Source organism: Aplidium turbinatum, chromosome 2 (genome assembly GCF_918807975.1).
Source record: "Aplidium turbinatum chromosome 2, kaAplTurb1.1, whole genome shotgun sequence".
NCBI classification, from domain to species: domain Eukaryota; kingdom Metazoa; phylum Chordata; class Ascidiacea; order Aplousobranchia; family Polyclinidae; genus Aplidium; species Aplidium turbinatum.
The window spans coordinates 31,728,812-31,742,914 of record NC_137473.1 but is presented as its reverse complement, the minus strand read 5'-3'; the positions used below and the strand labels follow the sequence as shown (position 1 = coordinate 31,742,914).

Genomic DNA, 14,103 nt, shown 5'->3' with positions numbered 1-14,103 from the left:
ATCAATGAGACAGAAATCTCGTGGGAAAAAAATTTTTGCAGCCGAGGCGACTAGTATTAACACGCTACAAGCTGTCGGTCACATGATGCTAGTGATGTATTTTGTATAGCCTGCATGGTGGGCTAGCGCACCAACTGAGATAAAAAAGAACACCGGCATAGATGAAAGGTATTACCGGTGTAGCAGTCCAAGAGTTAGGTAGCCACTTTAACAAGTCGAAATTCTGCCACTGAAATTGACTAGAATGAAACCACCAACCAATCATAAACTACGGTTTAAGTGACGTAAAAAATGGCGAAAAGAAGATCATAGAAAGCAAATTAAGTGATGGATTTTTTGTCAGCTGGTTGGCTTAGGGGATATGGTTAGGGCTAGAAAGTAGTCATTTCATTGACGCGTGTTCGATTCTCACCACTGCTATTGCTCTTTTTCTTCTGTAATTACCAAATAAAGTTCAAAACAAGCATTAACTCTCTGGATGAGTGCATGGTGGGTAGCCACAGTTGGACGGTAGCCTCTTATAACACGTTCTGATTGGTTGGCGGTTGCATTGTAGTCAATTTCAGTGGCAGAGTTTCGACTTGTTAAAGTGGCTACCCAAGAGTTACTGCAGGCCAAAGGTTGCCAAATATTTTATTTAATTTTGTTTTGAAAAATAATTAAATTTTAACCTCTCAAAAGGTCAGATTAATAATTATAAGTATTTTGTAAAATTAACTGAAAAGCTTGCATTAGTTTGAGAGCAATGAATTCATTACACTTAGTTGAAATAATTTTCGCTTTTCTATCAATTGCGAAATCGCCGGGCACCCCTGGTAACTTTTGGACTGACAGGAACTTCCAGACTGCAACGCCGCAGAAGCAGTCCAAAAGTTACTGCTATTGTAAGTGGGTGTGCTTTTTCGAAATTCGTTTGGGAAAACTTGTAAATGGAAGGAAAATTATTAAACTTCACTTGGTCAGTAGAATAACCCCCCCGGAAATCGTTTGCAGCCCAACTGCTCACAAACAGCACCAGCCGCCACTGATCCCAAGGATAAATATTCTCACCACGAAACCATTATTCTTGACTTAAAGTTTCGTGCCACGTGTTTTCGATGGGAGTCCAACCGAAATTCATTGGAATCTCAAAGTGTTCAACACTTTCGTAAAAGTTAAAGCCTTCCCCGCGTGTGAGATTGTGATAGCCTACTCACTGAAGATTGATGGCGTTTTGACTACCGGTTGGCCTACATGCAGGGCCGGATTTAGCTGATGGGGGGCCCGGGGCACTTTTAAATCGGGGGGCCCGGGGCAACTGCCCCCTCTGCCCCCCCCCCTAAATCCGGGCCTGCCTACATGTAGCCTAAGTTACTCTATATTTCTTCAAAACGGTAGGCTAGTTATGAAAAACCAGACCAAAAATAGGCTCAGTGCTTCATTTACTAGAAAACTTTGGTTTTAATTTTCATGAAATACATTAAATATAGTCATTAGTCAAAGACTATGTTCGTCAACTACAACTCAAGACCAGCGGCAAACAAGTCAGCCTTCAAATGCAAACTTTGCACGATATATTAAGGCCTGTAGCTTATTAAATGCCACCGATTCACGTATAGCGACGATTCAAATTTTGAAATGTTTGGAGCGATGATCAATTAAATTAATTGCTTCAACAGCTGGGACCATCTTATAGGGGACTGGGACCATCTTATAGGGGACTGGGACCATCTTATAGGGGACATCTTACAGGAGACGAAACTCTTATAGGGGCTGGGACCATCTTATAGGATGAAGATGGTCCCAGCTTATAGACATCAGCTGGGACCATCTTCAACAGATGGGACCAATCAGGATGACAGCAAAAGACTATAGGCTAAGTGGTCATCTAGTCAATCACCTACCCATGCAAATTTATTTGCCAACGCACGTAAGGCACGGACACAACTTCAAATGGTATAATACATACAAATCAGGTTAAAATGATAGCCTACGTAAATTGTTAGGATACAAATTAAAATTTCATTCCAATACAGCAACAATTTCTAGTACAAAACTCATCTTTTAACTTTCATCTTATTTTCGCTTCATTCCCAATTACGTTTCTGCTGTAAACCATGTTGTTAAGATGCAATGGTGGATAAGTCTTCAAGTTCAACATGTTTCCAATGTTGAAATCATTTATACAAATCTGCTGCAAGCGTCAAATCTGACAACCCTGTTTTAGTAACTTCTGGACTGGCAGTAACTTTCAGACCGCGTATACGCGGTCCAGAAGTTACTGTAACTTTCAGACCGCAGTAACTCCTGGACCGTTACACCGTATGCATTAAACACTCGAGTTGTCTTGCACAGAACATACGGGCGAAGAGTTTGCAAAATTCTTTTAAGTTAGCACGATTTAGTTTATAAGGACAATCACAAAACTTGCTAACTAGAATGGAAATAATGAGACACCATCGCCACCGGTACGACCTTCGTTCTGCAATTCTAATGTCAGTACCGTATGTAGCAATCTTGCAACAGTTTTTCAAAAGATAACCTACCCTAATTTCAACGGTTATAGGCAAATTGTTTGTAAAGCAATTGTAGCAGGAAAGGTGCAAACTCAGTTCATCATGGCAACTGGAAAGTTGTTAAATAGCCTCCGAAATTAGCGCGCTGGTAGGCCAAGTTTGGTCGCCGGCTTCCACAAGTTAACATTTCTACACCCTGTTGGTATTGGACACTTTTTTGCTCCACTCGCGTTTGAACGTAGAACTTTTTTTCTTCATTCTCACAAACAAGGCAAAGTCTTCGGGAGCATTGATTGATTGCATTTAAATAACTTACAACTGCAAATACGTTTTAGACTTAGAGTCTTGGTTGGTTGGTTTTGAATCTTTATCCTCGGACTGACAAAGCCTTGGTTGGTTAGTCCTGGTAGTTTCGCATACTTGTAGAGGCTCTTGGCGCAGGGCCGGTTACCAAGTTTGGCAGAGTGAAGTTTTCCAGTTGTTGAAGTGTTGTTATAGGGAAATGATTCCATTCATCGGGTGCCTCTAAATGGAGACCAGTCCTAAAGTGCGTTGCTCATGCGCACACCCCGAAAGTCGAACCAGCGCCGAGTGATCTTCAGACGGGCGCGTAACCACTGAGCTAACGGGGCTGTTTTGTTTGCGTTGTTTTTACGTGAGTGAACGCAAGAAACATGATATTGATTAACGCATTTTTAAAAACACGAATTAGGCTATTTATTTGGCTGCCGGACGCGGGAATTTGGCCTGCGTAAAAATAAAGGAGCTTAGAGGCCTGGTAGCCTACATTATCACCCGATTCCATCGTTGAGTGCCAAGCAGGAATAAATAAGATTCTGTGCCAATTTTGAAGTCTTTGTTATGACTCGACACGTAGAGTGGTTCAAAAAAACACAAATTTCTCAGAATCTTCCTCCACAAGGCTTAAAATGTGCCATTTGCCCATAGAAGTGCCCTTGCAAAAAATTAGACTGATTGGAGGTCGTTTGAAGGTCAATCAGATTTTCACTTTTTTTACCACATAATGCATAAAACACTTTATTTTTCAATATCCTTGTGTTCAAAGATATTCAAAGGCAAAACTTGTAATGCACAGTGCAAAGTGGATGGCAAAGGCCATCTACTCCCTAAAGATAGTTTTGTTCTGGGACCAGTTCAAACTTACCATTAAAGAGATCACTGGTTTATCTCAGTTTTGTCTCTTGTTTATGCACGGTAGCCTACTGGCACGAGGCTCCATTAGCTACAAGAGCTCCCAACAACGACTTGAAACAGTAGCGTAGCCAGGAATTTTGAAAGGGGGGGGGGGTTTGACGACCCAGCGGCGGGGGGTCTGGGGGGCTCCCCCAGAAAATTTTGAAAAATTACTTTGAATTTACTGCATTCTGAGAGCATTTTCAACAAAAAATGTGGGTATGAATATTCCTGTAAAATGGTGCTGTCCGGTGGCACAGCAAAAAGATAAGATCATGTTTTCTTCGGCATTTTTCGGAAATAAAGCTAAGTCTCCATGTTTTCTTGTTGCTAATTCCTGGCTGAGATGTTTGAATGTTTGGTATTGGCAAAATTCGCTCTTTTAATGCAGTTTTGTACAAAAATTAGGCAATTTTTTTTTAGACTGAAAGCATCATTCTCAATATCGTGACGTCACACGTGTGCCAAAGGGGGGGGGGGGTTGTAACCCCCAAAACCCCCCCCTTGTCTACGCCACTGACTTGAAAGTTCTCGACCTCTTTCACCACTACCCAATATGTCATAGCCTATCAAGAAAGCAGCTCTGAAGGCCCTCCATCGTCACTTGTGGTATTTTTCTGAGCATCTTGCGCTGTTTGATAATTGTGGTGATGATAACCAAAACAGCAATGGTGACAAACTTGGCACGACCACCACATCCACAAATTCTGAAGCTGTTGGATGGGACAGGATTCGACCATCAATCTCCAATAGTCATTTATAACAAGTCGGTCACTAAAGCTTTTTGATCTGCTGTGCACAAATGGTAACAAAGAAGCAGTCTGAGCATTCCTTGCCAATTCCCCCATGCCCATACCTCTGGGCATCAGACCCAGCATATCATAAGTTTAAAGCCGGTGTCAGTTCCCTGAAAGTGGTTAACGACACAGCCGAGCGAGGAATTGCACTAATTCAGTCCTATAATTCAGCTCTAACCAAAGATGAGACTCAGAACAGTAGGCTACCTCACTGCAATTGGTAAGCACCCACAGGAAAAGGTTTCCGGTGCCAACCAAAGCAACCCTCAATCTCAACAAAGCCTGAAATGAGACAGTGACGAAAACAGTGGCCGAATGTCACATCTGATTTAACATCACAGTCCTTGAGGCTAACATTGTATTTTAATTCATTTATTATGGTATTGATGGATGTCTTTTTGTGATAATTAAAAAATTGTACCGTATTATGTTTAAACTTATTTAACCCATGAAAATGATTGATGACCAGGGCCTCCAAGAGCCCTGCCGGGCCCCGGCGCAGATGTTGCTGCCGGGCCCCCCAGCGCGACATGTCGCGTGATATCTCACCAATCACAAGCAAAATTTGCGGTGCGCGTTCTTACAAAGGATAAATTAGGTTAAAGTATTAACACTCCATTATTTCACAAACAATGCACTATTGTAAATATAACTTTAAATTCACAGATATACACTAGTTATACACAAAGATAAAAATGCTAAAACACTACATAGTGTAAATATAGCCTCAATAGCGTTGTCAGTTATGGAATTCTGCCCTAATTTGAGGAAAAGTTTATAGCTGTTAAAAACAAAAACTTGTATTTTGGATATTTTTTTAGTCCTGGGCAAAGATCAAAACCCTATAACCTTTCCTAACTCTAACCCTTCCTAACTCTGGCAACACCTGATTGTAACCATGGCAACAAGTGGGTAAAATCAGCCATTTCGAAAATAAAAATTGCAATAGGGGAAGTGCGGGACCGATGGGACACGGGGACCGAAGGGACAGCGCGATATCTTGCCCTCTAGTGAATATTGATTTTGGACACGAAATATGTAAATATGTATCTCAGGTTGCGCACGTGAAAGGAATAGGATCTAGCTCAACTGTGTAAACAATGGCGGCAAAATATTAATTTTAAGACACTAAAATAAATTGTAGCTATAGGATTAAAAAAAATCTGTGGAAAATATCAGAAATAACAATGATTGACAATAAAATTGTTTTAACTCAGTGATATAGGAAGCAAGGTTTGTGATACTAATGGAGTTTCAGATGTCAACAGCATGGACAGCAGAAAAATATTTTCCAAAATTGCTGATTGCGGGACCGATGGGACAAGGGGATTTTAAATAGGCATTTTAATTTGTCTTTCCAAACAATGAGGATGTTGCCTCAAGTTCTCAAAAAGATAAAGAAAAAATAATCCTTGCCACAACCAGTTGATATGACAACACGCCTAAGCGGCATTCTACGTTTCTCAGAGATTGTTTCGTCTGTAGACAATCTATACATGGATATTGCAATTGCTTACGAACATTGACAAAGGAACTTGACTTTTCATGTTGATTTTTCACTTTTAATGTAAATAACCAATTTCAGTTCATAAAATCATTTTTTGTACTTCTTTTGTGCAATTTTGGATATGTCCCATAACACTGTCCCATCGGTCCCATAGGTATGGGACCCATGGGACAACCAACAACATTGATAAAATGTTGTATAACTCAATAACTAATTATAACATTTCAATAATTTTTACATCATAACTTGTAAGTCTGTGGATCTACAAACTATGAAAAAATGGACGACGTAGTTTTTATGTTGGAGTCGCTATTAACAAATAAAAAAATCTGTCCCATGGGTCCCGCACCTACCCTACTATCCGACATGGCTGACATAGCATTGCATAATGCATATGTGTGCTTACAGCTTTACATTAACATACAATAGGGTGAACTGCCCTAATTTGGGCATATTTCGTTACACAGTGCCGTGGATTCTACGGGTAGGGTTGAGTTTACTATTTCAATTGTGCAACAGATCACTTGGCTATGCTGTTCTATAGAAGCAAAACATCCACCTTTTGTAACTGAGGAACAAATGTGCATATTTTTTTTTGGTGCCCACTATGCCCAAATTAGGCATTATTGGTTCTAATTTGGGCATACTACGATAAATGAAGTAAAGCTCAATTTAGCACCTAATATCTTTATTTGGGCACGATGAAAGTGTTTTAAAAAAAGAAAAGGACAGATAAAGGTTATCAAATCTCCTTGATTGTGGCGTTGCATGCAGTAGCGCGAGCCATGGTGAGATACTCTGGTCGCCTCCTGGATAGTTCGTTCTTCCACCTCTGGTAGAACAGTCTCATGAATTTTCTTCCAGGTATCCCACATTTGAAAACGTTCTTTCTTCCGGTTAGTTTAACAAAATATTTCAGCACATTAGCGGCTGCATTTCAGTGAGGGCGAATCCCCAAGTGTCCATATCCATTAGAACGGAGACGAGAACTTTTTCTTCTTCATGAGTATAGGTTGTTGGCCTCCCACCACCACGTTTAGAGCAGTTTTTGTTGTTCAACAACCTATTTGAGTTTGACGGGGTATATTGAAGTCCAATGATGACTTTCTTTGCGAAAGTTTTCCTTCGCGTACAAGTTTCATTGCCTTTGTCAAGTCACTATCAGAGTAGGAGCGGTACTTCCCGCAAAGTTTTCCTTCCTTTCCATCACTCATGGTCTATAACTGCAAGGACGGCTAATGAAATGCACTAAATCAATATTATTGAGAAGTGAGAGATATGTGCCCTACATAATCATGCAAAAATAATCATTGCATCACCAAGGCTGAACCTGTCACACCTGATAAAGTACAAACATGCCCAAATTAGGGTAGTTCACCCTACCGTTTCTGACCTTGAAATCTGCAGAGACTAGGGCAGCAAACTTAGGATGAATGCATTGCTTATTGTTCATGACATTAAGAAATACCAACTTCAATATAAGAAATACCAACTTCATATAAGAAATACCAACTTCAAAATATTAAAATTTTTTTATGCAAAATTGACCTTAACACGCAAATTTAAACATTTTATTGGCCTCCTAAACGCAAAAAAATGAAAATATTGTTGTTCTAAAAAAGGGCATACCCATGAGGGGGCCCATTCAAAATACAAAACTAATATTCATATAAAAAACAATATTTTATGCAAAATCGACCTGAGCACGCAAATTTAAACATTTTGTCGGGCCCCCCTAAACTAAAAAAATTGAAAATTTTGTAATTTTAAAAAAGGGTATAGCCTAGGCTACCCATAAGGGGGCCCCATTCGACATACGGAACTAATATAAAAACAATATTTTATGCAAAATCGTTGAAATCAATCTTTTTATCGCGTGAATTTAGACATTTTGTCGGGCCCCCTTGAACTCACCGGCCCCGGTGCAATGCACCGGTTGTCCCCCCTCTTGTGGGCCCTGGTGATGACTGATGAGACTACTGCCGGTTTCTCGAGTGAACATTTTTCAATAATAATGGTAGTTGCCGATAGTAAGTTATAGTATGGAAATAAGACTTTTGCTTTGTTGGGTGTTAAGTTAATAAATGCTGTTTACATACACACTAAGTTTAATTCTGCATCATATATAAGTCTAGCTCATTCTCTGCTGTGGTTTTCGAGATAATAGGAGGCATTCCTCCCTCTGTAAGTCTTGCACACAATATCGGCCTGTGTGTGATAGGGTTTAACATAGGCAGAATGTGATAAAAAAGTGAAAACCTGATTGACCTTCAAATGATCTCCAATCACTCTAATTTTTTGCAAGGGCACTTCTATTGGGAAATGGCATATTTTAAGCCTTGTGGAGGAAGATTCCAAGAAACTTGTATTTTTTTGAACCACTCTACTCGACAGGGTGTCGAAACCATGCCTACTGATTTCGGGGCGGACGCACGAAGCCACCGAGCCGGTTCATGTTTGTTTCATTCCTCAGTATATTTTTTCCGCGTATTTAGTGAGTTTCAAGAGGGCAGGTATTCAATTAGGAAAGTAAAACTCGATAACAATAACCTGTTAATTCGGGAATACTGCTAAAAACCGTAGCCGATCGTTTAGTCGACAGTCATTTGGTCGACAGGACGTTTGGTCGACAAGACATTTGGTCGACAGGACATTTGGGTTTGGGTTAGGTAACCCTGGGTTAGAGTTAGGTTACCTAAAATGAATCGTTCTGTCGACCAAATGACCAGGTACCGCTAAAAACATCGTAAGGTCTGGGTAATATGACCCAGAAATAAATGCTTCGTGCAGCCACAAAAATGGAAACGATTTTGATACATAGTGCCAACAGCAGGCGTACGTGTTCTATGGGGCATGAGAGACAAATTAGCTGTATCTTAGTCGTAAATTCCATAAATTTATGCGTAATAAAAAGCTGGATAGGTAAATCAAAAATTGTCGATACGTTTAGCCAAAATAGCTCAAGTTGAATTTGCTGTGACACTGCCAAACAAAACCATCTACCATAACATTTTCCTAACAAGCTTTCCAAAGGACAAAGCAAAGAAATAAGGTATTCCTACTTACTGGTTACTCCATATCTTACTTAATAAACAGCTGTATGCAGGGCCGGATTTACCAATAGGCTAGACAGGCTTAAGCTTAGGGCCTCAACGTCCAGGGGCCTCGAAATTCGGTTTCGAAGTTGTAATTCTTTTAAAAACTTGACCAGTTTAAACCCTACCTAAAATATTTATATAGGCTATCAAGCTTTTCAGAGTAAAATTTCTATACCCAATTGGTTTGACAGACTTTCTAAGCGAAATTAGAGATAAGTTTGATCAGCAAGCAAAAGCAACCTTGCCGAATATTAACTACAGAGCTGTCGCTAGAAGACAAAGAAATGCACCTGACGCTTTAAGTGAACTCTCTTCAAAGGAAAGGTTTAAAATAAATTCCTTTATCCCTATGCTCGACGCGCTTGAAGCCAATTTAAGAAGAGCTAATGTGTACAGTGACATTGCAGAAATGTTCCTCTTTCTTGCTAATCTGAAAGCAACTAAGGTAGAAATTGTACGAGGCGTAAAACTTTTAAAAGAAGCGTATCCGTAAGATGTTGACTCGAAACTTGCTGATGAACTTCTATATTTTCATTTGTACGTGAGACAAACACAAAACTAAAGGCTTGCCGGTACAGAAGAGCAATTTATTTCCTTGTCTCATGGAGATCTTTATGAAATTATATGCAAGGAAAAAATTAACACTGCCTTTCCTAACGTGGAAGCAATATTAAGACTGTTTCTAAGCTTAATGGTCAGGTCACTAACCGATAGCTCAATTGGTTAGCTCGTCACTTCTGGAACGAAGTAGCTTCAAGATCAAGCGGCGCTGGCTCGACTCTCGGCGTGTGCGCTTGAGCAACGCACGTTAAAGACTGCTCTCCATTCAGCGGCACCTAGTGAATGGAATAATTCCCCGGCAACAAGACTTCAACAATCAGAAACTTCTCTCTGTTAATCTCGGTGACCGGGCCTGCGTCAGTGATTCAAAGCCTCTACAGTATGCAAAACTGCCAGAATTAAGCTCTGCAAGAAGCTTTCCCAGTCCGAGCATAAAGATTCAACCAATCAAACTGCTCAGGAGAGAGATCTTTCTCAAGGCTCAAAAGCATCAAAAATAAATTGAGATCGACAATGTCTCAAGAAAGGTTGTCCGCACTGAGCATTCTGTGCATTGAGAGTGACAAACTTAAACAGATAAATTTTGATGAACTTTTGCATGATTGTGCTTTGACCAAAGCTAGAAAAAAAATTTGGTAGCCTAGTCTTACTCTATTTGATGGCTGTAACTATTTTTTATGTTCTCGTAAATAAACTTTACAATTATTGTAACGGTTGTTTGATCAAAGAAATTAAAAGCAAAATTGCCTAAACTAGATTTTTATTCTATTAATTAAAAATTTGCACCCATGAATGTGGAAAATGAAAAGAACGAAGAGTTTAATGCACTCATATTTTTAACATTAAGCAATGACATGTGATGTTGTTTAGAGAGAAATTCTGAGCTCAAAAATAGGGAGAGGCCTCACAAGTGGAATAGCCTAGGGCCTCTCATGGTCTAAATCCGGCCCTGGCTGTATGTGAAAGTGAGCTGGGGTTCCACGGCCATAAGTACCGGTAGTACCTTTGAAATGAAATGGAAAAGTTAAAGGTGACATTACATCTTGATTAAAATTATGCGTCAACGTAGTTTCCTTGCTGCCCAGTCCTTCATTCGTGCATGGTGGACAGCCATGCAATTGATGTTTTAATGAGAAAAAATATGTTTGTCCATAAAATGCAGTGGTGAATGACTGTCGAGGAGCCCATCGAGGCATCACAGTCACGTAAACATGGAAGAAAGGTAAAGTTGTCACTGCATTGCTGAATGTAATAACAAGAAGTTGTGAGACGCTGTTTCAAACTTTTTCTGAAGCAAAATTCAATAGAAAAATTTGACGTCAAAACCTGTTATACATAATTTACAATTATTACTTTTTTGCACTATCGTAAACCACAAATTCCTGAAAGTTCAATAGCCATAACAACTTTTCAGACATCCCCATATAATGCAAAAGCATACAAGCATATTATTTACATAATGCAATTTACAATTTAACAAGCCACACCATAAAAAAGGTTGCTGGTCATAAAAAAGGTAACAGTTTGCTTGATTGCAAACTCATTGATTAAAAAACCCGAACGGTCACAGCACAAAACCAAACAACTTCAGGTCACGAACAGAAGATTTCAAGTTTAACAAATCTTAAAGAGATTTTCCATTATTTTTAATGACATCTTAACAAACAACAGCTGCTCTTTTCACGTCGCTGCAATGTCACAAGACGTTAAGACAGTTTGTGTTTTCTGATGCCAGTTTAGTCATGTGCTGTTCTCAGCACAGCAAAATAGCAAACAGTTTTCAATCAAAATAGTAATAAAGAGCGGATAAGATAATTATAACCAGTAAATCGACCTTTTCCCAGCCAACAAAACTTGTCATTTTTACGTTGAAACGTTGTCTAAAGTAAAATGGCAACTTTTGCTGGACAGAATAGTGCTTGGCACATAACAAAATTTGCAGCGATTGCTGACGACAAAAAACGTACGCTTTAAATGTCTGCAATGCAAATACAAAATAATATTTGTACTGAACTCCAGTTGATGTTGGTTGTCTCATACAGCAAAATCCGTCATTTTTACAATGAACGTCTGCAGACATTGAATCAATGCAAAACTGATGGGTTAAGCTATCTGGGATAACATCTCCACAAAAAAGCTCTAAAGCCAGTTTGATAAGATGGCTAACACAAACCAATCAGTGAAAACAGAGTTTTCACTTGACTGTCATGCGTGCACTCCATCGACTACATTACACAGTTTCAGAAATGAATTTCATAGTTTGTAGGTTACGTTTGCGGCCCAATTTAACACTTCTGGTTGTTAAGCTCTCCTTGCACGCACAAACGCGACAGACAGAACATTGTGCATACTTTACGTACCATTTTATAACTATGGGAATTTTATCGATTGTATTTCTGACAACCAACAAATCTTTTAGTTGCAAAACAGAGTCACCAAAAAAAGAAACAATTGTATTTAAGAACTGGGTAAGTGGTTCAGTACATGGCAAAGTCTTTAAATAGTTTTTTTTTTTATTCAGAAACACTTGTGGTTGTATTCACCATTCTGCTTCACCAGTAGCTTTTTGAAAAACCATATCATGACCATTTAGATTCATGATTCCTAATTTCAAGTTGAACTTCCAGCGACATTTTGTTCGATGAATTTTATCATATTGGCAAACAATTACATTGTCAGTGTCAAATAATTCTTCAGGATCTTCATCAGTACCAACATCATCGTCACTGCACAGCGGATCATCATCAATAACTGGTTCTAATTCTTTTCTATCTGTTTCCTCGTCATCATCCTCGTCCTCATCATCATCATCGTCGTCATCATCATCAAACTCATCAGACGATGAATCTACTCTGCCATCGACTTGAGACATAAAACTTTTGGAACTTTTTTTTGTTTTTCTCAAAACAAAAGTCATAGTTTTCTTGGACAATGTCTTGTCACAACCGGGTTTGATTTCAACTTCTTTGGAAGCCTCCATTAAGTTGTTCGGTGCAGTTTTTGAGCAACAAGGAAGTGAACATATATCTGATGCTCCATCACTCTGTATGAGCACTGATGGTTGAGACAAATCACTTGAACTTTCTTGCTCTTGTGTTGCAACAGATGCTTTAGTATTTGGTTGGTGTACAAGTATCTGTTGGCCGGATTGATAAGGTGTATAAAGGTGGGCTTGAGTTGGCCCAGTTAATTGATACTTAGCTGCCATTACATTGGGCAGCGCTATCGTTGCTTGTTGACCGGAAGGTGTTAGCTGAATGCTCTGTGAACCGACTGGCATAATCTTAGGCATACCTGTATGATGAACATAGCTTACTGGGATACCTGGAGCAAGTCTATGCTGAGGTGTAGGATTTTCTATAGCTTTAGATTGTTGCACTTTATGTTCCCAAGTGGTTTTTAGCTCTTGCAACACTTGTTCATCCACACCGTCATCAAGAAATGCCTCACGCACATTGTTGATCACATCATTTATGACACTTTGATAAAGAGTTGCCACTGGATTTGGAGTCCCAGTTGCTCTTCCAGCCATTTTGTTGATTAAACCACTTGAGTCAATACCATTCCACAATAAAACACTTATACGCAAAGCTGCAAGGTTTTAACATAAAAGATCAGTGAGTGCAATCCATTATCTGTAATTTTAGAATATAAAAATCTCCAAAAACATGAATGCATTTTGAGAAGGTTGAGCATGTCATAAAATAAATAGACAAAACAAAGTGAAGTAAAGCAGTCTACTAATAGGAATAGAAACTGGGTTTAAAACAGGGTTGTTGGTATTTTACCCGACCCAAAAAAACCCGGGTGTTTTTTTTAATAAAACCCACTTAAAAAAACCCAGAGCATCATATTTGTCCAGTTTTTATTAGAAAATTAAAAAAATGAACAAAAACACTACAAGGCACTTAAAACAAACTTCAAATTAGGACTTAAGGATGTGAATTTAGGGGTGTTCAATTTCGATTATTTGAATATTCGGAATTCGAAATTCAATTTATTTTCGATTTCCGAATTTCGATTTCGAATATCACAACTATTCACCACACTGCAAAATGTGATTTTATTAAAAGAAACGCTATGAAAATTCGCTAGAAAACACGAAAAAACGCCATGAAAATTTGCAAAAAAAGAACACAAAATAACGTCTACAGCTCCAGGCCCATGTTGGTGTTTAAGAACACAAGCTGATCGACATGGTCACCCGTCAGTCGGGATCTCAGCTTTGTGACGGTCAGGCCAGCTTTTGAAAACGTTGCTCCGCTGGAGCCGAGGTCGCTGGGGTCACAAACACCTTCTCGGCTAGCTTTTTCAGCAGCGGTAGCTCGCCTTCGTTTGCTTTCCACCAGGAAAGCGGATCAGCTTGCCCAAAAGCAAGCTTCTGCTTCATAAAATAGGAAATTTCGTTTGAGATTGAGCTGATTTCATTATCATCACTGTTGTTGGAGTCT

General features: G+C 39.3%; 1 protein-coding gene across 1 annotated transcript; it reads right to left on the bottom strand.

The window, feature by feature from the left end:
• Positions 1-10,440: 10,440 nt before the first annotated feature.
• On the bottom strand, positions 10,441-13,832 carry LOC145765364 (transcription initiation factor IIA subunit 1-like). Its single transcript, XM_082577173.1, has one exon. It carries the CDS (start codon positions 13,182-13,184, stop codon positions 12,192-12,194), a length of 993 nt encoding a protein of 330 aa, XP_082433299.1. The 5' UTR covers positions 13,185-13,832; the 3' UTR covers positions 10,441-12,191.
• Between the last annotated feature and the right edge of the window lie 271 nt (positions 13,833-14,103).

Bases quoted from the DNA above. Each gene is read 5' to 3' on its own strand.
- LOC145765364 (XM_082577173.1), bottom strand. From the start codon at position 13,184: ATGGCTGGAAGAGCAACTGGGACTCCAAATCCAGTGGCAACTCTTTAT.